The 27,538-nt window shown below is 46.9% G+C and overlaps 1 protein-coding gene across 1 annotated transcript in view; it reads right to left on the bottom strand.

Moving 5' to 3' along the window:
• The window catches only part of Rnf213 (ring finger protein 213), a 102,453-nt gene that overhangs the window by 1,770 nt on the left and 73,145 nt on the right, over positions 1 to 27,538 (bottom strand). The window contains exons 42-66 of the mRNA XM_059270763.1: positions 24,724 to 24,824; positions 24,420 to 24,602; positions 22,957 to 23,126; positions 22,764 to 22,863; positions 21,472 to 21,583; positions 20,637 to 20,850; positions 20,275 to 20,465; positions 19,330 to 19,452; positions 18,612 to 18,722; positions 17,402 to 17,644; positions 16,650 to 16,731; positions 15,911 to 15,945; positions 14,780 to 14,874; positions 12,924 to 13,083; positions 11,797 to 11,977; positions 10,045 to 10,136; positions 9,282 to 9,533; positions 6,509 to 6,641; positions 6,182 to 6,265; positions 5,252 to 5,432; positions 4,838 to 5,039; positions 3,750 to 3,827; positions 2,877 to 3,071; positions 2,208 to 2,297; positions 1,940 to 2,118 (exon numbers count right to left, since the gene is read on the bottom strand). Of these exons, the coding sequence (XP_059126746.1) occupies positions 1,940 to 2,118; positions 2,208 to 2,297; positions 2,877 to 3,071; positions 3,750 to 3,827; positions 4,838 to 5,039; positions 5,252 to 5,432; positions 6,182 to 6,265; positions 6,509 to 6,641; positions 9,282 to 9,533; positions 10,045 to 10,136; positions 11,797 to 11,977; positions 12,924 to 13,083; positions 14,780 to 14,874; positions 15,911 to 15,945; positions 16,650 to 16,731; positions 17,402 to 17,644; positions 18,612 to 18,722; positions 19,330 to 19,452; positions 20,275 to 20,465; positions 20,637 to 20,850; positions 21,472 to 21,583; positions 22,764 to 22,863; positions 22,957 to 23,126; positions 24,420 to 24,602; positions 24,724 to 24,824 (3,587 nt within the window). The remainder of the gene's footprint in view (positions 1 to 1,939; positions 2,119 to 2,207; positions 2,298 to 2,876; positions 3,072 to 3,749; positions 3,828 to 4,837; positions 5,040 to 5,251; positions 5,433 to 6,181; positions 6,266 to 6,508; positions 6,642 to 9,281; positions 9,534 to 10,044; positions 10,137 to 11,796; positions 11,978 to 12,923; positions 13,084 to 14,779; positions 14,875 to 15,910; positions 15,946 to 16,649; positions 16,732 to 17,401; positions 17,645 to 18,611; positions 18,723 to 19,329; positions 19,453 to 20,274; positions 20,466 to 20,636; positions 20,851 to 21,471; positions 21,584 to 22,763; positions 22,864 to 22,956; positions 23,127 to 24,419; positions 24,603 to 24,723; positions 24,825 to 27,538) is intronic.

Genomic DNA, 27,538 nt, shown 5'->3' with positions numbered 1-27,538 from the left:
TGAACAGTGGGGCCATGTGGAAAAATCAAAGCTTCACCATTGTGTTCTCTTACTCTTATAGTAAGAGACTGCAAATTCTAGAAAGGAGAACAGGGATAGTATTTTAAGTCTAGGCCAGTAGAGACTTTTCATCTAAGTTTAGAGAATACAGATGTACACAGGCATATGCCATATAATATTCTGGAAGGAAAGAGAAAATATAAAATGATGACTGAGGAAAGCTGGAGTTTGAATGTTTAGAAGAACAGGCAGCACATGCCTATCACCCCAGCTCTTAGAAGGAAGATTGAGTTCTTTGCCTGCTTGGGCTGCAAGACCTTGTCTCAAAAAGCAGAAAGACAGGAGAAAGAGCATAGTTTAGTCCTTGCCTCACACCACACATAACTGGCCAATAAGACAAACGTGGTGTAGCAGCAGAAAACATGAGGCTGTTTTATATCCTGGGCATGATAAGGCAGACTCTTGCTTGTGTATTTCCCTATAGATACTTTATAAGAAAAATCATCAGATTTCACTTGATAAAACTAAAGCTTGAGATCATTTATATAATACTGATAAAAGGTTAATTTCTGTTCTATACAAAGAACTTTTCAAACCATTATGAGATAAACAGCCAGGGCTGGGGCACATGTTTGTGCTTAGTGATTTTAAGCACTGGCTGTTCTACCAAAGAGCCCAGGTTTGATTCTCAGCACCCACATGGTGGCTCACACCATCTCTCTAACTCCAGTTCCAAGTGATCAGAATCCTTCTGACCACCCCAGGGAATCAGGCATTAAAGTGGTGCACAGGCTTATATGCAGGGAAAACACACAAGCATGTGTAATAAAACTTTGAAAAGAGATAAACAGTCCCCAAATTAAGGAAAAAGAGTAAAGAACATCATTCACGAATGACTGATGAGTGTAAAATGTGCCCAGCCATTAAGTGCCTCCACAGCAGGGATGTGCACATGAAAAGGAGAAGCTGGTGTTGGACCGTTAGATTGACATGCTTGGGAGAGATGGCTAATTGTGTTCTGTAGCCTTTACACACCGGTGTGGCTTTTAATCAACTTTACAGTGAACACTTGTTTGATATAATAAGTCTACTTGTTATAAGGAGAAGGTATGAGTTTGTTTGTAGTTTTCATGTAGTCTTCTGCTTCTAACTCTTGAGTGCCAGGATTATTGGTGTGTGTTACCATGCCCCATCTCTGTAGCACTGAGGGATGAATCCAGGGCTCTGTGCATGCTAGGCAAACACTCTACCAATGAGCTACATCCCCAGCCTTCCTTCCTGTTTGCCTGCCCTTTCTGTGTGTGGTATGTACATGTATGTACATGTTTGTGCATGTGTATCCAGAGGCCAGAGGACTGCATTGTGTATCTTACTCTATCACTTCCCACTTTCTCTTTGAGACAGGATCTCTTACTGAACCTGGAACTTACTTTTTTGCCAGCTGGCCAGCAAGTTCCCAGGATCTGCCTGTCTTTCTCTACCACACCCCCGGTGCTGGGGATATAGGCATATGTTGTCATACCCAGACTTTGATATGGGTGCCAGGGATCTAAACACAAGTCCCCATGCTTGTGCAACCAGCAAACCTGCTGGGCCATTTCCCTAACCTCCTACCATCAAATAGAAAACTCAAGAAATTAAAACCAAAGAAGCCTGGAGTGGTGGCACACGCTTTAATCCTAGCACTCAGGAGGCAGAGGCAGATGGATCTCTGAGTTGAGACTAGCCTGGTCTATAGAATTCTAGAGTTCCAGGACAGCCAGAGCTACACAGATAAATCCTGTTTTGGAAAACTGAAAACTAAAACCACAGGTACAAAAATACCAAAGGCATGGACAATGAGCAGAAAAGGGGTCTTGGGTAAGTTAGGACTATCTTCAAGTCCAGGGGAAGCCACTGGACAACAGGGCATTCTGCCAGCAGCTATACAAGGCCATACCTCCATTTGGGGTTGAAGCTGCTTTCAGCCTGGGGGCCTCTGAGTTTCAGCACAATCATCTCATGGAGCTCCAGGAGGAAGGCGTCCAGGCCTGCCTCATTCAGAAATGTGCGGAGGAGCCTGGCGTGCTGCGGACTGAGGTCCTCTTTGTACTTCACATCAATTTCCCGAAACAGCTCCTGAAGTAAAGATCAACAAGTGGACATTAAGACCTGGGGGACCTGGGTTCTTCCTGCTCCCTCCGCAGTGGAAAGCAAATGAGACTCACTTTCTTCAGCCGCAGCCGCTGTTCTGACTTATGTGCAGATAGGAACTGCCAGAGGGCAATGACATGTCTGAGCTGACATCTGTCTAAGGCCTGAAAGAGACACAGAACCTCAGTGGAAGGCAGAAGTCCCACATGTGTCACCCATGTGCCACACCATAGGCACATCCCCCCATTTCTGTCTTGAGCACATTCTGTTTCTCTTGTTGTGGGACAGTCTTCTCCACAAGTTCACCTGGCCCATCCTTAACAGTCTCCTCATTCCGCAGCAACACAGTCATGATATCACACACTGCAGACCTGCAGTGCTCACAGATGGTGAGCTCAGCCTAGATGGTCAGCATGGACCATGTGTTAGTTACTCTGCTGTCTCAAGTGTGCTGTGTGCATGGTGGACCGACTGTGTGAGGAATGCTCTTGATTTTTCTCTTTTCTGGGGTTCCTACATTGATGCATGGTGGAATTAGGTGGGAAGCCATGCTGATTTCCCATGTAATACCTTTCAACAGGACACCCCTCCCCGTTCTGAGACATGGTCTTGCTTAGTAGCCTACTATGGCTTGGAACGCACTCTGTAGCCCAGGCTTACCTTGAACTTGCAATCTTCCCGCCTCATCCTCCAGAGTACTGGGATGACTGGTATATACCACCAGGCTCAGCACTAGCACTTACCTTTGAAATCAGAGCTGTCTGATCACCCATCTGTAGGACATCTTGAATGTACACATTCAGGTCCATGCCAGGATCCCCGCCAGCTGTGCTCAGGAAACGCAGGGTGACTTCTGTCATAGACAGAGCTTCACAGGCATCGCTGTAGGACTGTAGCTGTCCACTGATGGCACTGATGGCTGAGTTGGTGAGTGGGTTCTGGGAACAAAATGCAAGGTTAGGGTTATGGTTGGGCTTCTTGTTTCTCATCAAGAGAGAAGAGGTTAGCTTTGTCATTGCTCAAGCTAGAGCTGGGACAGGCTCTCCAGAAAGCACACGGCTGACTCTCAGTGTACACTAAGTACAGGCAGCCCTCCAACTCCACAGAAATAGAGACAAACTCAGGGAACCTCAAAACAGCCCTATAGCCAGGCAGTGCTGGTGCACGCCTTTAGTCCCAGCACTTGGGAAGGAGAGGCAGGCGGATCTCTGTGAGTTTGAGCCCAGCCTGGTCTACAGAGCGAGTTCCAACACAGCCAGGGCTGCACAAAGAAACCGTCTTGAAAACAAACCAATAAAACAAAACAAAAACAACCCTACGAGGAGACATGGCTATTCAGCTCTTTCTCAGACTTGCTAGGGAAGAGCAGGGACACACTGAAGTCCTCTGGCTGTTTAGCCTCAGCGTACACAACTGTGATATGTTATTAAGAAACCTGCTCGTCAGTGTGTTTAAACTGACAAGAAAGTTTGGTGAACTGCTGCCCTGCTTCCCTGTGTAGACAGCCTGGGCTTACAGGAGTCCCGGGTTCTTCAAACACTGAGATGCTGGAGCTCACAGTAGACACAGGATGAGGCTGGAGCTATCTGTAGTGGATAGAGGGCTGTCAAGAGCACCTGTGCCATTTTGTTCTTGATGTTCAAGAAGAGATGCTCATAGTCCCAGTCACGTCTGTACACCAGGGTGGGTATGCCCTAAATTGAGAAAGAGACATTTTAGAGGTGAAATGCACAGTGGGCCCTCAGCTACTCAGGGCGTTCCTGGGAAAGGCAGCATTGCTGCGGGATGTCTGCTGAAGACACTGTCTTTGGAAACAGTGACACACAGGTGCCAGCCCTGCTACGGTGGCTGCAAAGACACCACCTGAGAGAACACTGCACTCCACTGCGTATACATGGGGCCCCGGGAGGGACAGGTGGAGGGGACAGCTCATTCTTCAATAACTTAAGTATAGACCTCAGACAACAGGGCTGTCAGAGTGAATCAGAAATAGCTCTGGACTCCAAGCCACAGCTTAACTGGAGGCTATGTGACAAACTTGTGGATGTCTCTGGAAACAAGTAAACCTATATGTAATGTATCTGACTGGACTGGAAGGATCACCAGCTCTCCAGATGAGAGAACAGAGATGTGGCTCTGCCATTGTGTGCCGTGGGTGGTAGGAATCCTATGTGTAAGGGCAGACAATTGAGGTAAGGTAATGGAAATCTGAGCTGGAGCCAGGCCACAGGGCCTTTGGTGGCAGGTAAAGGGAGGCAGTAGGATGCCATGCAGGACATCCATAACAGAGATGATCCAGAGAGCAGCAGGACAGATGGCCAAAGTGACAGGCTATGGCAGTTAGAGGATGAGGACACACAGAAGGCACACTGGTCCCTGGGCATAGAGTGCTGAGGACCAGGGCAACAATGGCAGAGTGCCTTGGTGGTGTCATTAACTATGGTAGAAAAACTAAATGCTAAGTCCACTGAGACCAGAGGCTGCCTTTGGGAGACTGAGGTGCAGATTGTGGTACAAAGATCTTCAGATCACCACAGCCAGGAGACTGATGGAGCTGTGGCCATGCATGCTCTGGGTGGCAAGGAGATGATCCAGAGGGAATTGTGGGTGGTATAGTGCACACTTGTGTTCCTCAAAACACACAAAGGGTCTCTTATTCCTTACAGACATACCAAGCACATAACTAGAAGCAGGCTCAGCCTACCTTGAGGGTCAGCCTGGGCTTGCCCTGGAGGAAGCGGCTGCTGATCTGCCGCTGGATTTTCTCTAGGTCAAACTCTTGTGAGGTTTCTCCACCCTGATGCACTTGGTACTGGCAGTTGGAGAGAATCAGTGGAATCAGGTCCCGTTCCACCTCATAGCTGATGACATGCAGGTCAGTAACCTCAGAGGTATCTACAGAATAGCTGAGGGACACAGACACACGATTGCTATCGAGAGCGGACACGTGGGGACACGCCTGCTTCAGCTCTGTGGTCTGAGCAGGTGAAAGCTGTTTATCTATGGCAGATTCTGGAGAGAGCGCCTAAGGGAGGTCGCCATGGAAGAGCAGAAGTTGGCAGGCGCTCAGGAGCCTAGGGCTGGACAAGCACCCCCATCAGTTGCCTTGTGCACACACCTGTTGTTTTCCTCAGAGAACTTCTGCACCATGTAGACCATGTGGTTGTGCAGGCTAATTAAGTAGCTGACTAAGGCAGTTGCACAGAGGCCCAGGCCCCGTCGGCGTGGAAGGATGACCTCAAATTCAGCATCCAGATCCAACTCGGAGCGGCAGAAGTCTTCTGGTAGCTTGATCTCACCTGGAAATGGGACAGGGTTATTCCTTAGCGGATAGGTAAGCTTTGCCCCATGCTGTTTCATCAAGGTGAGGGAAAGAGGCACACAGACTTGGTCTCAGCAGCTAACACAGAGCAGGGTGCTCGTTTGAAGGTCTTGCCTCTAACAGACATGCTGACAAGTTTTCAAGAGATGGATTCAAGAAGATGGAGGCATCTAATGCCATCATACTTCTGAGATCCTCTATGCTGGCTAGTCTTATACCAACTTGACACAAGCTAGAATTCAGAGGGAGCCTCAATTGAGAAAATGCCTCCCCTCATAAGATCCAGCTGTAGGGCATTTTCTTAATTAGTGATTGATGGAGGAGGGACCAGCCCATTGTGGGTGGTGCCATCCTTGGGCTGGTGGTCCTGGGTTCTATCTATAAGGCAGGCTGAACAAGCCGTGGGGAGCTAGAGAGTAAGCAGTAGCCCTCCAAGGCCTCTGCATCAGCTCCTGCCTCCAGGTTTGTGCCCTGCTTAAGTTCCTGTCATGACTTCCTTTGGTGATGAACAGTGCTGAGGCGGAAATAAGCAACATAAACCCTTCCTCCCCAACTTGCTTTTGGTCATCCTGTTTCATCACAGCACTAGTCACTCTAAGACAGCCCCCATCTGAAGACACCCAGAGAGCTTGCAGGGTACTGGCTGTGACAGGTAGAGCTGAGCTTCGGAGCAGTGTGTGTGTAGCACATCCTGTTGGGACACTCTGCTGGGGGGAGGACACTTACCATTGGTCTCCAGTGACCGCCTCAGCGCGTTCCATGTGGACAGAAAGACAGTGATCCGATCCTGGAACTGCTTTATCAGCCCATCTGTTGAGTAAAGCATTTGTTAAGAACCGTGACAACAACACAGCCAACTTCTGACCCACCCGGTACAAGCTCTGGACAGACCTAACTCTGCTTTCCTGCTGCAGCTGAGCTAGCTGGGATTAGTGTCGCCTCACCTCATGCTGAAAGCTTAAGGCACATCACACCTGTTACTGAGCCCTTGTCCCTTCCTCTGTTAAACTTAGAGGGTCCTGATTTCCTTTTAGAGCTTGGGCAGAGTCATACCTGGTGGGTGACTTCCAATAAAACCTCTGATGGAACTGTACTCCGTTTCTGAAACATTCTGGAATCGTTTCACTAGATCTCTTTGCAGGGCCAAGATCTCAGGCAAGAATTTCACCAGCCTTAGTTCTGCTTCCTGCAGAAAGGAAGATGGTTTAGTAGTGATGCCTCTTATTCACCTAAGGAATGCTGTCAGGCACGTACACTTTGTGAGTGCTGGGGGATTGGTGTGCTGATTTCATTTGGTCAGAGTTCCATTTTACATAGTGATGTACCCTAGAATTTAGAAACAGGAAAAGGGTCACCCCATTCTTTCTGTAAGTACCCACAAATGGCTTGCAGTGTTACACTGTCCTACACACAGCCCACCCAGAGCCAAGCCTATGTGCTGAAATCCAATGGGACTGAATCCTGTCTCATCTGGTACAAAAAAAATCAACCCAAGATGGACCAAATACCTAAACATAAGACCCAAAACTGCCAGAAGAAAACAGGAGAAACATGCTGAAGTGAAGATTGGTTTCTGGGCAGGAATCCAAAAGCACTAATTGACAAGTGGGGCTCTGCCAGCCTGGAAACCTTCTGTTCAGGAAAGGAAGCAGTCGATGGGGTGAAGACAGTCTACAGAATAGATGTTAAAGATTTACCGTTTGCCTTAAAAAGGATCATGTGCAGAGTATGTGAGGAACTCCAAAACAATCCGAACAATCCCACTGACAATGGGCAAATGATCTGAAAAGATACTTCTCCAAAGAAAAGATGGCCAACAAGTATATGAAGAAATGCCACATATCACTAGTTATCAGAGACCAAGCAGAGCTGCGCTGAATACCATCCCCTGCTTCCCTCGTCAGCAGGCGAGTGAAGGAAAGAGCAAGTGGCAGATGCTGGCCAGGAGGTGGAGAACAGGGAGCAACATTGTAGTTGAGTGTAAATTAGAACGGCTATTATGGCCAAGAGTATGGAGGGTCCTCAAAACCTTAATGTTAATTACCACAAATCTAGCCTTCCTTCTGGTTATGTACTCAAAGGAAATGAGATCAATAGACCAAAGACACATATGCACATCCACGTTTTCTGTGACTTTAGTAACAAGAGCTAAGACAGTTTCAGCCTAGATGTCTGTCAGCAGATGAATGGACAGAGAATGTGTGTCATATATCTCAAAGGCAGACACTCAGCCACAGAGTACAAGATGAATAAAATCTTGCTATCTTCAGAAAAATGGATACAGTTGGTTTAGGTCACTTAACATTTTTTTATGTTTTTGGTTTTCTTTTTTTGTTTTTTGAGACAGGGTTTCTCTGTGTAGCTTTGCACCTTTCCTGGAACTCACTCTGTAGCCCAGGCTGGCCTCAAACTCACAGAGATCTGCCTGCCTCTGCCTCCTGAGTGCTGGAATTAAAGACATGCACCACCACTGCCTGGCTACATTTGTTTTTTAATATTTATGTACATGAGTTCTATGCATGCTTGTCTGCATGCCAGAAGAGGGTATCAGATCCCATTATAGATGGTTGTGAGCTACCATGTGATTGCTAGAAATTAAACTTAGGTTCTCTGGAAGAGCAGCCAGTGCTCTTAACAGCTGAGCCATCTCTCCAGCTGCAAGAGGTCACTTTAGTAAATGAAGTAAGTCAGAATCAGAAAGATAAATACCACACACTCATATGTACAGGCTAAGAGAAGTCGACTTAGAGGCAGGACAGTAATCACCATTCTACTCCACTGGTCCATCATGTTCCATGTTCTACTCCACTGGTCCATCATGTTCCATGTGGACAGAAAGATAGTGATTTGATCATGTGACCACTTGCTCAGCCCATCTGTTGAGCAGCATTTGGAAGGAAGAGGCAGAAAGGTTGGTAAAAGGAAGGTTGGATTTATCAGTGCAGTCTCTGTGCATGTGTAGAAATGTTACACAGAAACCCTTAGTGTATATATTTTTATATTTAATAATTATCATTATTAAAATTATAAAGATAAAGAAATGGTTTCTTGTACCCATATGACTGAGTGTGTGAGAAGGTGTTGTAAGCAAAAGGCCAAGCAGTTAGTAGTGGCTATTGTTCCAAAGCCTCAGACCTGACCTCCTTCAGGCAAAGAAAACTACCCAAGAGAAGTCACAGCATTGACAGGAGGAGGTTACTTTAGTGAACACCAGGAGTTTCTGAATCACTGTGCTAGCCACAAACACTGGTCCTCAGGGAAATAAAAAAGACCACTGTGGACGAGAAATCCAGTGGATACAGGAACTGTGTGTGTTTCTGGGTCTTAGACAGGATTGCTGCATCTCATAGCTCTCCAACCTGCTTCCAGCTCACATTCCCAACTTCAGTCTATGCCTAGAAGGTTTAAAGGTTGGGAGGAAGTCTTTACATTTTTAATAATATTTGCAGTCAGCACGCACTGCAGATAGCCATCCACTCCAAGTCAAGAGGATGAGACATGGCTCGAGACCTGTACCTTTTTTGTTGTTGCTGAGTGGCCAGGTAGCCTCCTGGCCCTCAAGTTCTCTTCAGATGACCACTGATCAACTCACATGTATTTTACATGTGACTATGCTTCAGATTGTCTGAGACTGTAGGCAAGGGCTGAAGACCTCCCTTTCTCCTGAGTCTCTGCTACCAACTTTCCATTAGAGCCACAGCACTGGCAGCTGCTCAGAGCTCTAGCCTAGGAACCACTATTCTGAACAAAGGTTCAGGGCTTCCTGGTTTCTGGGAATCATTTGCACAGGAAAAGCAAGGTCACCCAGGAGTCACTTGTACCTTACCTTCTGGAGGAAGTGCCAGAGAACAGGCACGGTTTCTTTGCCATTTTTCTGTTCCACAATATGCTGCAGGTACTCCACTGTGATCTTCTTCCTGCAGCTCCAAATCTTCGAGCAATGAACCACACTTTCTTGGGGCAAGTGAGGCAGGAAGGTTGCTGGGTCCCCATATATGATTTTGGTCACGGGGTTGGAACTGATGCGCTCATCTTGGCTGATAAGAGCATTTACAGCTGCCAAGGTTTTGTCAAGATGCTGGATGAAGAAAATGATACAGAATTCTCGACTGCAACACTGTTGCACACAGGCTGGGACACCTATAACTTTACTGTGGCTCCCCTCCTTATCTTGCCTGTCCCATTGCTGACTTCTATTACAATCCAACTGTACTTTGTTGCAGGGGTTTGCCTCCTTGTATACAGGGGGACTAAGAGGCCTGTACCCATTGCTTTTCTTTCATCTCCTTCCTCACTTCATTTGTGGTATGCCTCCTTCCTCTCAGTGATGTTCTTATCTGACAGAAGAGTACTTCATCTCCAGCTGCTGTGCATCCTAGCGTGTCTCTCTATAGGACAGCAGGTCTGCTTTGTACCCTCATCTCCTGCCATCCACAGTGATGATAAACAGGCTATAGGTTGAGGATACTGAAATCTGAGGCTTAGTAGAGGCTCCTGCAGCCCTTCCCCAGGGATGATGGGCAAAGTCTGCTCAGCAGATATGTGGGAGACCCTCCTCCTATCCCAGAGAAGTGACAGTGACAGCTCACCTCCAATTCAGGTAGAAGAAGAGCTTCAAAATGCTTCTCCCAGTTGTTTCTGCAAGCTTTGCTTGACAATTCTGCACTAAAATTTAACTTCCCTACAAATAAAATAAGAATGTGTGGGTTGCCCTAGAACAAGAGCCATAGCAGCCTGCATAGAATAAGCATAAAATACGTGCCAACAGAACGTTCCATGTGGGGGATGTACTTTCCTAAGTACCCTGAGGATGTTGAGTCCTGATGCAATCATCTGCTGCTGCCACCTTTGACACCTCCCCCTCAGTTCCTCTGAGCCCACTGCTGCCACCACCAGCCACTCCAGCTGCTACCCCAGACCCACAGCCAGAGCAGGCAGGACCCAGGAGTGTGGGTGGTGTAGATCCTGAGGTAGTGGCAGGCTTCTAGGACTCCCTCACACCAAAACAATGGACTTTCAGGAAAATGAGGTTTTACTAAATAGTAAATACCCTGAAAATCCGACTGGGGAGGCAGGCCAAGAGGAGTGAGTTTCCTGTTTGCAGGTGGCACTTTTTGTTGTTATTACATAATTTTAAAGTAACACGGTAGGTCAGGCATGGTGGCACATGCCTTTAATCCCAGCATGCCAGAGGCAGAAGCAGGTGAACTCTGTGAGTTGAGGCCAGCCTGGTCTACAAACTTAGTTCCAGGACAGGCAAGGCTACATAGAGAACCCCTGTCTCAGAAAGACAGCAAACAAAAAACCCACCGTGGACTAGAAGGTTGGTTTCTTGGGTAAAGGCACTTGCTATGCAAGCCTGACAACCTGAGTTCTATCCCAGGACCCACAGAGAACCTGATGTGGCGGCTTGCACCTGTTATTCAGGTACTTCAAAAGCTGGATGGAGCTGGTGACAGGAGCATCACATCAAAGCTCACAGGCCAGCTGGCCTTGACCTTGCAAAGCAGCAGCACAAGAGAGACCTCCTCTCAACAAGGTGGAAGGAGAGAGCTAACTCTAAAAGTTGTCTTCTGACGTACACATGTGAGGCAGGTGTGCACCCCCATCCTAATAAAGTAAACATACAGTTCTCTTCACATTGATGATTTGGGAGGCAGAAGCAGGTGATCTCTGAGTCTGAGGCCAGCCTGGTCTACAAGTGAGTTCCAGGACAGCCAGAGCTATTACACAGGGAAACCTCATCTCAGAAAACAAACAAAAAAACCCCAAACAAAGTCATTCTCAATAATGCCATCTCCAGTGACATTCATTACCTTTCTCAGTAGATTTAGACGGTTAGGACAGACGCATCAGCTCAGTGAGCAGTGCTTGTTTTTCTTGAATAAGTAGTGTACATGGAAACAGTCCATTGTCAACTATGGGGCTAGTGCACAGCCATGGAATTCTCAGTAAAGAGCAGAAGCAAGGATAGTGACTGATTCTTGGGCACACGTCACCTGCTTTGGATGACATGTGTCTCCAACACAATAGGTTTGCACGTGTGTGTTCCGAGAGGCAAAGGTCAAAGGTCCTTGTTAGATATGTGGGTGGGTGGGGCAACAGAGCAACCTCTTCACCCCAGTAAGAGTTCATGCTTTTTCTCCCATCCCATCTCTGTTTACTTGAAAAATGATTTTACTGTGAAGCCCATACTGGTATTGAACTCACAATACCCCTGCCTCAGCTTCCCAAGTACTAGGATTATGGTCACCATGCTTAGCTCAAGTTGAATTTTCACTCACTCAGGAGTCATGGGAAGTGATCCTCAGCCCAGCTTAGCCCTTGCCCACTTTGCTTACTCTGGCCAAACACCGGGTGCTGCTCCTTGAGCAAACTGCACAGGGTGAGGTGTACCACGTGGATGGTCTCGTCTGCACTCTTGCCCAGCATCTTGGTTAGCTGTTCCAGGTTTCTCTGGATGTGCTGCTGCAAGAAGGCTTGTGGGTCTGGGACCTGAGGCTTAATGATCCTGATCAAGGCCTGGGAGCGAGGAAACAAATGTTCAGAATATCTCATGGACAGAGGAAATGTGAGCTCGGGAGAGGCCAGGAAGAGAAAGACACCAGCATCAAGTCAGAGGCTGTCTTCTAAGCTGCGTGATGTAACGGCAGAGGTGGAGGAGACAGGTAGAAGCAAGCTGTGGTCTTGTCTGACAGTAGATGACCTAACCTTGAACTTTTTGTCCTCTTGGCCAGTGTTGATATGAAGGAGATACAGCATGGATGACCTTACCTCCTCATGCTGCACTCTGAAAGTGGATCTGATCCTTACACTCTGTACAGATGAGATCTAGTCTCATAAACACAGAAAATTAGTTGGTGTCTGTTTTAAAAAACTGGGCTAGGTATCATTCAGTGATAGAACTCTGACCTCTGGAGCACTGTGAAAAAAATACTAGTAAAAATGAAAAATGCTTGCTTGGTGGTGCGTGCCTTTAATCCCAGCACTCGGGAGGCAGAGACAGGTGGATCTCTGAGTCTGTGGCCAGCCTGGTCTACAGAGTGAGTTCTAGGACAGCCAGGGTTGCATAGTGAGACTGTCTGGGGAAAAACAAAAAGAAATGGATTTTGGGCTGGAGAGATGGCTCAGAGGTTAAGAGCACTGACTCTTCTTCCAGAGGTCCTGAGTTCAATTCCCAGCAACCACATGGTGGCTCACAACCATCTATAATGAGACCTGGTGCCCTCTTCTGGCCTGCAGTCATATATACATGCTGTATACATAATAAATAAATAAATCTTTGAAAAAAAAAAAGAAATGGATTTTATATAATCTGAAAAGCACCCATTCTATGTGGTGAAAAAGGTCAGGAGACCTTAGGTTTCTGTCACCTGGCAGATTGGGTACCAACAGTGTACTCCTACTCCACAGGCACCGGTGAGCAGGTTGAAGACAAAAGGGCTGTGTAGGAGCTTATGACAAGTACCTGGGGATTCTGAGTGGCCCCCACAAGCATAGCCAAATGAGTGAGTAGCCGAGTGAGAATGAAGACCACTGGGGACAGCCCTCGATCAGGTGCCACAGCTGCATCGCCGGGCTGCGGGCCGCCCAACACATGGCCAGTCTGTGTTCTGTCCTCATTTGCTCTGCAAAGGAAGAGAAGACATGGTAAAGACTGAAAGAGGCTATTCTCCCTAGCTGCAGTGGCACATCTCAGATCCTCAGACTTGGAGATAGGGTTCCATGCTCTGAGCAAACAACAATTAAAAGTCCTTCTAGGCTTGGGAGGCCTGCGTATGTACCGTTTTCTTTTCAGAACTCCCTTCTGGTTGACCAATTCCCCAAGACTCGGTTTAAAGTGGCTACATAAAATGGCTACTGAAGCTGATCCCTGAGAAGGCATCAGGGCAGAAGCATGCACCTATCTCTGGGCAGCTAGAGTTTGGGACATTTTGTACCCATGTATGTATTTTTCACATTCTTCTCATTTCCCCAATCATAAATTAGGATCCAAGGTCTGGCAGAACATTTTGCATCATAGGTAGTAGGTGGGAGATATGGTGTGTACATACAGTTGCAAATATATTGCATGTCGAGCACATTCTGCTAGGTCTTGGAGAAAAGCGGCTGGGATAGTGTAAGCTTTGACTACACCAGCAGCATCGAAATGTATGGTACTGCAGATAGGCCCCACCAACCAATCACAAGGGAGTGGCCAGCTGCACTGTGTCAGAACCATGGGAGCAGACTATTATTTAGAGTGTGAAGTCTTGTAGGACAGGCCCTCTGTCTCTCCAAAGCCAAGCAACTACAAACCAAAACCAGGCCAGCTTTGCTTTCTTGTCCCAGTCCCCTACACAATGCAGTAGGACAAGTATTATACAGCACTCATACTGTGACAGGGACCGTGGACAGTCTACACAATTCCAAGCATATGGGAAAGGTGTGTCATCCTCTTTAATGACTGTGCCATCTTAGATAAGGAATAACTTTTCTGAAGGGTCTTAGAATGCAGTGTGGGTGTCTTCAAACTCACACCTCACACAGACCAAGGCATGGGGCAGTATTTGACAAGCCTGATTATGTGTCCTTCATTTTCCTCACATCTTGAAAAACAAAAACAAGCCCGGTGTGGTGGCATGTCCCTGTGATCCTAGCGCTCAGGAGGCTGAGTCAGGCCTGGGGCACATAGAAAGTACCAGGACAGCCAAGGGTATAGTATGAAATCCTATGTTAAAAAACCAAACCAGGCCGGGCGGTGGTGGCGCACGCCTTTAATCCCAGCACTCGGGAGGCAGAGGCAGGCGGACCTCTGTGAGTTCGAGGCCAGCCTGGGCTACCAAGTGAGTTCCAGGAAAGGCGCAAAGCTACCCAGAGAAACCCTGTCTCGAAAAACCAAAAAAAAAAAAAAAAAAAAAAAAAAACCAAAAAAAAAAAAAAAAACCAAACCAAACCAAAACAAAACCCCTCAAACTACAAGAGGGTAGGAAGGAGATGAGAGAGAACTAAGATAGATAGATTACAAGTCCGGCATCATGTGCTGAAATAGGCAGCTATGATTTCAGTTTATTAGACCTACTGTCCTGAGTCAGGACATGTTTATAGACCCCACAGAACATGTCTGTATTAGCAAGTATTAATGTGCAGGCCACTCTGTGTTTAAGACCAGTGACAGCACCTTATGGTTTCCTAATGACAGGGACCTTGGCACTTTGCCAAGTATAACATAGATCCAGATGTATGACAGTGTCTTTGGCACAAGCTACTGACAGTTTAGGAAGAAGAATTGGAACAGTCCTGAAGCCCAGGGGCAATTGCTAGGAGGAGCAGAAGCTTAGGTACCTTATGGGATGGAAGCCTTCATTTGGCCTGTGATTGATGCCTCCAATCTGAGCATGACAGTCCGGACAGAAGCTCTGCTCCATTGGCTTGCCGCACTAGAGAGAATACAATGATGTTTTATGTTGTGTAGTGACCCTGCTCTGCCATAGGAAGTCACTGGGATTGCTTCTTCTGTGTGTATATATTTTGGGGGTGTGGTATGGAGACAGGGTGGAAACTTACTGTAAGTGTGTTAACAGTGGGCAAGTACAGACTTTTATGGAAAGTAGACATAAGTTTGAGTCCCAAATTGATTGACACCTGATAGGAAAACCCGAAGCACATTTTGCTTTCTTATACCCAGCTCTTTATCCCTATCCTGTATTTGTACACTCATCTTAAGGCTTCACTATCTTACACCAAGATACATGGTGTTACTTGCTTCCTGTCTGATATTTTTTATATACATGGGAGATTATTATTTTAAAAAAATCCAACCATAATATTTATTATTCCCAAGGGCCCCTTTAAAAAGGTTAGATAGTGTGCCTCTGTACTATAACACATGGCCCCAGCACACCAAAGCAGCTGTAGCCCTTCAGACTATAGAACTCCATAGTCCAGAGCAGCCTGGGGAAGAACCTCTTTCTACCTCATTTCATGGACAAGGAAGTAGGTGAACCTCAGTTTGCCTCAGGATTTTCCCTCCACATCTCTCAGCAAGCACGGGGCCTGAGGTGGCACCTGGGTGTTCATTCTTCTCCATGGGCCTACTCTTGGATGTCTTTCCCATTCTGTAGTGTCATTGACTCCTGCTGTGTGGTCTGAGGAGGGAGTGACTACCAACCAGCAGCCCTTTGGGGTCCATGGCCCTGTGGCAATGTCAGGAAACAATCCAGCCTGTCACACTTTGGGAGGTGTAGAGGCCAAGCACGATGCTAACTGTCCTGAGAAGTGAGGAGCAGCCCAGCGGAGAATGCCCATGGTGCTACATGGAAGAACCCTGGGATAACAGTCCTCAGCACAGTTAGCACATATTTAGAACCCCGAGTGGTCCTCAGAACAAGCCTGTGTTTCCTTCTCCTTCCCCCTCTTCTCAGCATGGGGGGACACACATTTTGAGCTTCCACCCAACCAAACACCAAAACTCACCTCTCCTACAGTGCACGGATGGCCATTGGGACAATCTGTTAAAAGAACAGGACACACATTGGAGAGTAAGAGGCCCACACTCTATCCCTTCTGATCCCAACCGAGTATGACTCAGCCTCAGCACCTCCCTAGAAACTGAAATGTCTGGCATATTGTGAGCTAGTGTTTGATGTATGCCTCCTGTTAAAAATGCGTGTGGTTAATGAAAAATGTCTGAACTTAGCTTTAGAAAGCTAAGAGAAATTAGATTATCGATTCACACATAGTTAACTTGGCAGCATGGTGGATAGTATTTTTTTCCTTTCTTTTCTTTGGATTTGTTATTGTTACCTGCCACAACTTTAAAAAGTAATTTAAAAGATTATTTACTAAAGCTACAGCAGAGTTGACACAAAGCCTTGGGCCACATGACTTGCCTTCCATCTCTGTGCATCAAAAGCGCTGTCTTTGGGTTAAAAACCGCTGTATTGTGCCCTGTCTTTGCATGAGTTTCAGTGTGGTTCCAGTCCCCTCTTTTCCCACATGCGATGTTCTGGAAAGCAGAAGTGCATCGCAAAGGGCTCTTTGCCTGGACTCAGATGTAAGAGGGTTGGGACCACACGGCAAGCAGATCATGGTCCTGTAAACCACTGTTGTCCTGCAGACCATCGAAGGCAACGGTGGGCCCCAAGCACAGCCCAGGCCTGTGCAGTCACAGGCTGATCATTTGTGCTCAGAAGAGTATGATTCCAACACTTACTGTACCAGACGAGATGTTCCAGGCCACTCCAACTCCTGGCTTGAACCAGCAGGTCTTCAGGCATTGTTGGAAGAAAAGCACTCTGAAAGATCAAAGTGGGACAGGTCATGATATGTGACTGCATGGCCTTACAGCCAGAGGCCAGAGCAAGGAGGGCCTTGACTTCTCAGCCTGAAAACTGTGTGCCAGAGATGCCTATGATGGCTAATCTTGGCTGTCAATCAATCTGATTGGATCTGGAATCAGCTAAGAGATAAACTGCTGGCCATACCTATGAGGGATTTTCATAATCAGGTTATTTGAAGTGGGAAGACCCACCCAAAATGTGAGTCGCACCTCTGCATATAAAGGTGGGTCCTAGGGAAAAGCCTTGCTGTTTGCCTCCCCCTGTGCTGGCAAGTTCATCTACCGTTCGCGTATTACTAATGAGTTACTTCCTATGGCTCCTGCTGCCATCCGTCACTGACATCGTGTCTCTCCAGGAGCCCTCTAGGTCTTCAGTGTCAGATTGGGACGACAGAGGCCTCACGGACTGAGCAGCTATGGGGTTCTCAGCCTCTCCTACCCAGACTGTATTGTGTATTTCAGCCTAAGCCTGACTAATACAGTGTCTGGGGAAGGCAGACAAGGGCAGGCCAAGTTTTCACCACCAATGTGGTCAGATGGATTAAAATCAAGAAACAAATGGGTTTCATGGTTCCCAAGTCCAGAGGTTTGTTCTCCACAGGGACAAAACCCTAAGGTGATCTTACTGCCATGTTGGCCGGATAGAAGGCCAAGTTCCTCAGGGGCTCCAAGACTTTGTTTTTTCCACACAGGAATACAGTTGCAGCATGGACGGCCATTTCAGTCACTGTTCCTTCTAGGCTGCTGTTAGCAGACCTGGTCCTCAGCAGGGGCAGAGCATCATCCACTAGTGATTTTGCAAAGCGTCCAATGTTAGGAGCAGAAAGGATCTTGCTTTCCTCAATGAATTTGTTCATAGCCTCGCGTTGCTGATGAGAAAAATGTTTTAACATTAACATGTTTCAAAACAACATTGTAGGGTTGGACACAGTGGTACATGCCTGAGCATTTGGGAGATAGAGACAGGTGAATCAGAAGTTCAAGGCTAGCCCAGACTACATGATACCCTGTATCAAAAAGCAGAGAAACACCACACCCCAACATTGTATACGGGTGTGGTAATGCACATGTATAATCCCAGGACCTGGAAGGCAGAGGAAGGAGGATCATGAGTTTGAGGCCAGTTTGGGCTACACATGTACAGCAATACCTTGTCTCAAAAAACAAAAACAGAAACACAGACATGATTTGAGATGCTCTGTGATATGCAGATACCCAGCATACACAACACCATCCCAAGCACTGGTGAAAAACAAAAAATAAATAAAAAAAAAAAAGAACAAAATGTGGGAGTCTACCGGAGTCCAGCTCCGACCTGCTCCCACCTTTCAAATGGTTCTTGAGGGGAGGAGAGAGGAATAAGGAAATATTAGGTAAAAATACAGACCTAGACACACCTGGTATTCAAACCATCTGATTATGCAGCCTGCTGGGTAAAGCAAGTTGATATTCTCTGAGTAAGGTCTCGCTAGATAGCCTCTGTGGGCCTCCACAACAAAACACTAATTTCATGGTTTGTGTGTGCTTTAGTAGTCCAGATTTTAATACCAAATATCAGGATAAATGTGGCTGAACAATCAGCAGCTGAAGGGCAATTCCTCAGAGAAGAGACCTCACTTGGAAACAGCCCCATGTTATCTTATAATTTGAGCTAAATTTTAGCTCTAATTCTACAAGCTTTGGGCTAAAGTGAAAACAGATCTTCCATCTAGTAAGGTTGAAAACCTCTATCACACATGAGAATTATGGACATAATTCGTGTTTACGACTTTAACTCAGAAATCCTTCTAAGAGATGAGACTGTGGACAGACGCCCTGCTGTGTTGGGCTGCTCACCTCTGGTTTTGGATGGAGACTGGCATTGCGGGAACAGTACAAAGAGGCCACCTCTCTGTACAAGGCCAGCAGTAAGTAGGCCGTCTGCTGGGCTTTGGGGCTTCTGCAGGTCTGCAGAGGCAAAGACATCACGTGAGATTTAGAGGTGACATTGCTCTTCTCAGGCCTGAACCACATGTCTGAGGAAAGGGGAGGCATCCCCTGGCCACAGCTCTGTGGTTCCATGGTTCATGCACATTGCTAGACAGCCAGGATCTGTCTTCTTGGTGACGATTTCCTGCTATCAGAAACACTTCCTGAGCAGAGACAGAATGTCTGTGTTCTCTTCTCAGCACAATGGCAGCGCAAGTAGGGTCTCACACAGGAAGCCAGAACAGCCTTCAGGCGGAATCCTAAAAGCCTTGGCGTCATTGTTAGAAGAGTCAGGAGCATGTGTACAGCACAAACATACAGAGGAATTTGTGAGGAGTGCCAGCCTTCTTCAGGTCTCAGTGAGCCTGGAGCAGCTCCTCACCAGGGTCCCCGTTATGACAGGCCAACTCAAGTGTCACGGTACCCGCTCCAGCCCTCAGTTCCCCATGTAGGGCAGGAGTATGTATATCTATTTCTAGTACAGTATCACTCTGGGGGGCTACTCAGTTGTACAGTCTCTTGTTTGATGTATGTACGGGAAGATGCAGGCCTCCTGGGACCAGAGCAAAGCCCAGATGCATCTTACCATCAGAGCAGTCCCAACGTCCAAGGTCTTGCACTCGAGCATAGCTTTGCCCACTGCATCACGAAGAGCCTTGTATTCATCACCATGCACTAGGTATCGGTCCATCTGGCTTGGGTTGTCCTTCTGCAATCCCAGCAGTGCAGAGGGTTAATCAGAGCGGGGATAATATGAGAGAGATTCTGCAAAGAACTCTAGAGACAAAAAGGCACCAGGCTGTCCTCTGAGACTTGGACACAGCTGAGCAGGGAGCACTGGCTGGCTATCTTTGGGAGTTATCTGTGTCTTCTGTGCACTGGAAGCCAGGGAAGGGTTGTACTGACTTTGTACCTGCTTGCTTTCTCCACTCACAGCACTGTATTGAGCCCAAGTGACAAAAAAATTTGTCACTTTTAAGCCCCAGTGGTGCCTATTATGATGATTATAATGAAGAAGGAATAATTTTAAAAAGCCAGGATTGTTAGTGCCATTTTACAGTCCCAGGACAGTAAGAACCGATTTCTGAGTACCAGGAAAGGTGCTAGAGTAAGGCGTTAAAAGTCATCACTCTTATTTTTCCTTCCTCTTTCCACCTGCCAGAAGTGGAAAGGACAGAGTTTTCTATAAGGGTAGAAACATTCTTTACCTTCCCTGTATCCAGCTAAATAAGAAATCAAACCTAAATAAAATGCAAATGAACACACCAGAACATCATGTGTGTGTGTGTGCGCACACACACACACACACACACACACACACACACTCACTCTCTCAACACACTCACCAATATCCCCCTGTGGTGGGGTGTTTTGACTCATGCTGAGGCAGAGGCAAAGGCCCATTTCCCATCTGGATAGGGGAGGGCTCGGGAGAGCAGCACACTGAGCTTCAGCCCCAAGTCCAGCCAGAGTATGCTGCAGGCAGGGCTGTAAGAGGCATGCCCTTCTTGGCCAAGACCCTGCTCCTCACCTGCTGTGCAATGACGTCCCTGGGAAACACCCACTGGCATGGATGGCCCTGCCTGGAGAAGCTCTGCACGAATTCCATCCCACGCTGGCTTGAGAGTTTCCTCACCAGGTACACACGGTGCCAATCATTCTTGACGCGGGTGCAGAACTGCTCAACATGCTTCAGGAAGCACTGCTTCTCTTGAGCCAGTTCTGTGAGATTGGGAAGAAAGCAGGTGAGGGGCAGTGACAGGACTGCCATAGAACACAGTCCCATGGTGAAAGAACACAGAGGAAAGGTTGTGGAAGAACAGCCATGTCCTAAGAACAGGTTTCCCATAGTTCAGACTTCTGAATTAGAGGATCTCTGTGGAGGAGACTTGCCTGCTCCTTCCTGAAGCTCAGAGAGGAAGTCAGCAGCCAAGTCAAGGCAGAGGCGGACTCTGGCCACCTCCTGCAGGTACTCCACCGAAGTTGTGCGGGCAGGCTCGTGGCCTCGCCGCCTTCCTGGTGCGTATGTCCTAAGGAAATGGCCTTCCTCTCTCAGGCCCTGCTTGTTACTTCTACAGACAGCACTTGTCTTCTCATGTACTGAATCCTGAGGAATGGAGACACAAAGACCGGCATCAGTCTACATCAGCAAGCCCTGTCTTCAAAGGTTGCCACAGCATGCCTGTGTCGTCATGGGAAAGACGGTATCATGGAGAGCAGCGGTGTACATTGTTTGGAATCATGGACAGCTGGCATTCCCTTCTATGTGAGAGCAGGAAGGAAGAGAAGAAGCCAACTTACAAGGGAAAATGTGTAATGTCGAGGCTGTGGATCGTGTCCATAGTGATGGGCTGAGGAGAACCACTGCCAGTTCTGTGGTGATGCAACATAGGCATCACCGTCTGAGAAATGCATCACTGGGGAATTCAGCTGTGCCAGCATCAGAGTCACTTACAGAATAAAGATGGCATGGACATCCCTGAGTGCTATTATCTCACAGTGGCCCCTGAGGGACAGGAAGGATCGAAACACAGTCAGGCAACCCCTGACTATATAGGAACTGAAGAAGGCAGGCACACAGCTCCGAAACTTTTTTTTTCCCCACACAGAACAAAGTATCTCTTCATTGTACTGGCTACAGTGGCATCCTGTTGGCTTTCAGAAATGCTTTCACAGTGTGAAGCGTGGTTCACAGTTTTCAAAAGAAATGCAGGGACAGCCATCATACCTCTAGGCAGTTGATAAAGAGCAGGTACAATTCTGTTTTATCTTCTGTTGGGAATGCTTTGTTCTCTAACTGGGTCAAGTAGTTCTGGATGTAATCCTTTACTTCATGGAAGCTGTGGAAAGAGACACATTGTTCCTGGTTATGTCAGTTTATGGGAATACCCACATCTCCCTCCCACTCCCGTAACCTCCAATCCAAGGCCTTGTATGTGCCAAACAAGCACTCCACCAAACTGCATCCCTAGCCCCTGATTTGGGGGAGGGGGGTAACACATGATTTTGTGACACTAAGCACTGGTCATTTGGAAAATATTTTCACTATTGGTATATTTTTATTGTAGAATGCACTAGAAAAAAATACCCCACAGAATCATTAATATCCCTATGGATCTGTTAAAAAAAAAAAAGTCTTACAAAGTGGATCAGCTTGTGGTGGAGGGTACATGTCTAAAATTTGAATTCTCACTTAAATATTTAAACTGTATCATTGGCAGCAAATACCATAGTATTTAACTGTGACAGGATTGCTCTGTTGAAGAAAATGCCAGTGAGCCCAATTCTGTGCTCCTGCAGCTGCTCGTCCAGGCACAGATAGTCTAACCTGAAACAAGTCCTAACTCAGGGCAACTCCACGTTACTGTAAGGTGATCACTGTGCTCTGCTGTGCTGCTGGTATCCATGAGCACTTCCGGTCCCCACAGAACAGTGTTAAGTCATACCCTGAAGGGTCATGGTTAGGAAAGCAAATGAGTGAAACTTGCATTTTTCAACAATCTGTGTGCTCAGCAGTGAGGGGAACCAGGACTAGGACTCTGGAGTGTCTCTAGAACCCCTTAAGGAATGCCACTGCAGGTACCCAAAGGCCGAGAGTGCCTGGATAGGATTGTAGAAAACGTTGGAGTTCGGGACTGAGTGGACACTTGGAGAGCTGCAGCTCTCGCTCAGCACATCTGCCACACGGGACATCTGGCCTGATGGACAGAGCCCATGTTCAGTAGAACACAGACCTGCAGGACACCAGAGCACGGAGAATGAGGGGACAGCAAGTCACAAGACTGGGTGGCAGGAGCTGGGGGCAGAAGCACACCATGGCTTCTTGCTAAGTATCACTTGTGCTGGGCCGTACTCATGGGCCCATGGGGGAAGTTATACACGCATACCCTTCAAGTGAGCTGGGTTTGCTCACACAGAAGCTGCTTCTCCAGACCACAGATGAGCTCCCATCCACAGTGTAGCCAAGACAGAGCCACAGAGAGGCAAAGGGAAGCAAAGTCCCAGATGAGGGCCACTGACCTGTACTTGAGAAGCAGTTTTAGTACCACAGAGCGGGTGACAGGAGTCTTGTCGACAACATCACCAAATGGAGACAGAGACTTTGTGTGTTCACGGTGCTCTGCGGCCAGAGACAAAGGGGCTGTAGTTCATGTCATGGTACAACGCTGAGCTATAGCCTGGTTTTTACATTTACGAGAAGAAGGCAACTCACTTTGGGAAGCATCTCTCAGCAGTTCCTTTTGTATGAAGAGTAAGGACAGCAGGGTGTCAATCACACTCTTCTGAGGAGGGGTGTCATCTTTGAAGCACATGGTAGAAACCAGGTCCACGAAGAAGCTGTTACACATGTGCCGGAACTGGGCATGCTTCTCAATGGCTTTCCTGGTGGGGGTGGGGGAGACTGTGACAAACGGCTTGTAGAATGTGATCCCAACCCTTCCAGGCAGAGTGATATTTGGATAGTGTTTTGTCTTAATGCTTGTTTGACCTTGAACTCATGACAATTCTCTTACGTCAGGCTCCTAACTGTTGGGTTAAACTAGGCTAGCTTATTTTTTTTAATTGAATCAACAAATGTGATGACTTTACAGTGATCAGAACTGGTCTTCAAAATACGAGTGTCAAGACTACTACTAGGAACACTGTCAACGTTTGGACCATTGAGTGTCCTAGAGCGTGGGGAAGAATAGAGGAGCAGGGTCTGGGCTACTGAGCTCATAGAGCCAGGGGGCTCTGCTTCTCCATCTCCTGAAGGCTGGGCCAGATCTGCCTTCATCCTCAGTCAGAGAATAAAGCTGCACTCACACATCAAGAGGACAGATGAAGCCGGGCGGTGGTGGCGCACGCCTTTAATCCCAGCACTCGGGAGGCAGAGCCAGGCGGATCTCTGTGAGTTCGAGGCCAGCTTGGGCTACCAAGTGAGTCCCAGGAAAGGCGCAAAGCTACACAGAGAAACCCTGTCTCGAAAAACCAAAAAAAAAAAAAAAAAAAAAAAAGAGGACAGATGAGGATCTGGGCAGATGGTGCCACTGGTAAAGGACCTGCCCTGCACCTATGATCACAGCAGTAGGGTGTGAGGGGAGTGGCAGGAGGGTCCCTAGAGCTCACTGGCTGGTCAGCCAGGCAAAGAGATGGACTCCAGGGTTAATGAGGTGCCTGTCCCAAAAAACAAGATAGAGAGTGATCAAGGAAGAGAATCTGATGTTGATCTCTGGACACATGTACACATTCATTGACACACACGGACACCCACCCACATGAACATGAGTTCATACAAAGAGAGCAGATAGACGATGGGCCAGGGCTATGGGTGAGTGGCAGGGTATATGCCAAGCCTGCATGAGTCCCTGGGTTCCATCCCCAGCATTACTCCAACCCTCCCCACTAAAGATGCCAAGCTACACTACATGCTTGGTTTTCTCTCAAGGACGTTGTCACTTCCTTGTGTATTTCACCTACGTTTGCTGTCTCCATGTTTGTACCCGTCTTATTTGGGAAAGTTGGGAAAGGAATTTTGAGGCACTTGTCCAGGAAGGTTTGCTTCTGGGATTGCTTATGAAAGTTCTCTGAAGCCAGCCCTTACACCCGGGGAAAGCTGACCAAAGCTGGTGTATCCAAAGACCATATATGAAAAAAGAGAGGAAGGAAGCTTTCTTAAGAGAAAGGGTGTTTTACCCGTGTTCCTGGGAAACAGTTGTTGAGAATTTGTCTGGCAAGTCAGTTAAGCAGTAGGGGCACATCATTTGCCCCGGGGAAAGCCAGGTTTTGATGCATTGTAGACAGTATACATGATCACAAGGCAGACAGACAGGTTCCTGTGCATCTCCCAGGCAGATGTGACATGGCTGAATACCAAACCTAGAACCCAAGAAGACAATCAGTTCAGGAGCAGAAAAGCTGGCTGCAAGGAGCAGGCCCTTCCACCCAACTGCAGGTTCAGAAGTCTGTCCCTCGCAGAGTGTTATACTACACATCTTACCTGCTGAATGTCCTGCTGACTTTGTCCTTGCACTCACAAAGGATAGTCATTACAGCCACAAATGGCCTGTGGGTCTTCAGGTCCGAGTTCTCTTCAAGACACTGAGGGAGAAGGCGGTGGTGAGCAGTGACTCAACACCATGGTCTCAGTGGCCGACGACATGCAGTACTAACTATGGCGTGCCTACAGCACTAGTATCTTTTGGTACTTTGCTTAGGAAGTTTCCCCAATTTTGTGAGCTGCAGAGATGACTAAACAGGTAAGAGCACTGGCTGCTCTTCCAGAGGACTGTGGTTTGAGTCCTAACCACCTGTAATTCCAGTTGCAGGGTATCTGACACTATCTCTGGCCTCCTTGGGTACCAGGAATACATGTGCACATACATGTGCACATACATACATACAGGCAAGACACCCATGTACGTAAAATAAAAATTTATTATGGCCAGGCATAGTGGTGCTTGCCTTTAATCCCAGCACTCAGGAAGCAAAAGCAGGCAGATCTTGGTGAGTTCAAGGCCAGCCTGGTCTACATAGTGAGTTCCAGTACAGCCAGAGCTATATATAGTGAGACCTTATCTCAAAAAAAATAAAATAAAATGAAATCCCACATTGAAAATATCCTTTGAAAATCAAAACAAAATTAAAATTTCAATATATTATTTTTCCATCTCTGTGAACTCAGATTGTCAGGTTAGGTGGAACTGAATCATTTCACTGCCCCTAAGTGTCCTTTTTGTGACTGTGCTTTTCATCTATGTATGTCCACATGCATGGAGACTGGAGGACAGACAACCTTAGATGTCATTCCTCGGGTGCCATCACCCCCCACCACACCCCCACTTTTTAAAGACACAGTGAGACACTGGTCTCAAGCTTGCTAATTAGGCTGGTCTCTCTAGGCAGAGAACCTCAGGGATCCCTGACTGTACTTTCTCAATGCTGGAAATACAAGTGCAAGTCATGATACCTCACTTATATGTGTAGATCCTGGGGATTGAACTCTGGTCCCTCTACTGAACCATCTCCCCACCACCCTGACTGTGCTGCTTTTTATAGGACACAATGTTCTCTAGTTAATGGGAGTTACAGGTTCTGGATGCTTGGGGATTTTGTGTCCCCTATTTTGTTTTTTTTTAGACAGGGTTTCTTTGTGTAGCCCTGACTGTTCTGGAACTCACTCTGTAGACCAGGCTGGCCTTGAACTCACAGAGATCCAACTGCCTCTGCCTCCCAAATGCTGAGATTAAAGGCGTGTGCACCACCACCCGGCTCCCCTATTTCTCTTTAAGGGTCCTACCTTCTACTCACATTATGAGATATTTTGACTTGTAAATAATAATGTAATGACTGGCTGTGTATAGACTTCCAACCTTTAAGAGAAATGTTAGTTTTAGGGGAATAAAACCTTTGCTTTAGAATAATCTATAGAATAAACTATAAACTTCAGGGACAGTACAGCAACTTAAGAGCCCTTTTTGATCACCCCCACACCCCTGAGAATCTACTCTCAGGACAAGGGCAAATGCCATTCAGTGTCTTGTCTGCTCTAATGCTGTGTACCAGGGCATAGCCCTTGAGGTAAGCTTCCACAATGGCCCTTTCAATATCTGTTCAGGGCCTCTCACTGTAACGGCTCTGTGAACCTCTTCAGGGAGTGTGCCTGCTGCATGTTCTCTAGTTAATGGGAGTTACAGGTTCTGGATGCTTGGGGATTTTGAATGTCCTCAACATTGTTGAATACGTCAGCTTCAGTATAATTAAGAAGTGTCTCTAAAATGTATATTTAGAGCTGAACTTGTGATCGGTAGGAAATACAATGAGCCAAGGGCTGTGTTTCTGGAAGTCTGGGTTACACATTTTGTAGGTGTTTTCATATTAAATATTCCACTGGACAATAAGAGATTAAGGAGAGTTCCTGATTTACCAAGAGTAATTTTTCCCCTAAATAATTTTATTGAACACTTTACCTTTTGAAATGATCACTTACTTTATTTATTTATTTATTTTATTTTTTTTTTTTCAAGACAGTTTTTCTGTGTAGCTTTGGAGCCTGTCCTGGATCTCACTCTATAGACCAAGCTGTCCTCCAACTCATGGATCCGCCTGCATCTGCCTCCCAAGTGCTAGCATTAAAGGCATGCACCACCACCAATCTTTTAAATTGTATTGTTAATGACATTTAATTTTTGAGCCACCCTTGAATTCCTAGTATTAATCATAATTGGAAATAATATGTTTTAGCCAGGCGGTGGTGGTGCACACCTTTAATCCCAGCACTCTGGAGGCAGTCAGGTGGATCTCTGTGAATTCGAAGGCATTCTGGTCTACAAAGCGAGTTCCAGGACTCCAAAGCTACACAGAAAAACCCTGTCTCGAAAAACCAAAAAAGAAATAATGTGTTTTTATGCTCCAATAAATTTGACTGGTTAATCAACTACCAAGCTGAGAAACATGCAAAAGACCTAGACATCTCTAAGAAGATACACACGATGGCCAGAGTGCATGTGAAGTGGTGCTCTGTACTAGTCATTAGGGACACTAATCACACTCAGAGTGACAGCATCTCACAGTACCCCACATTTCAGATGGCCGTCCTACAAAAGGTGGGAAATAATGAGCACTGGCCAGGCTATGGAGCAATTGGAAGCCCGTATGTTGCTGGTAGAAATGTCAGTGTGGGAAAAGTACAGCAGCTGCTCTAAAAGTGAAAGCAGAATTAAGCAAATGAGTAGCTTGTCTAACGGAGGAGGAGGCACTCCTCCCATGTTTAAGTTCCCAGATGTTTGTAATGACCAAAAAGGTAAAAACAACCC

The sequence above is a fragment of the Peromyscus eremicus genome, chromosome 8a, assembly GCF_949786415.1.
Source record: "Peromyscus eremicus chromosome 8a, PerEre_H2_v1, whole genome shotgun sequence".
In the NCBI taxonomy this organism is placed as follows: Eukaryota; Metazoa; Chordata; class Mammalia; order Rodentia; family Cricetidae; genus Peromyscus; species Peromyscus eremicus.
This window is presented reverse-complemented; position numbering and strand designations above follow the sequence as displayed.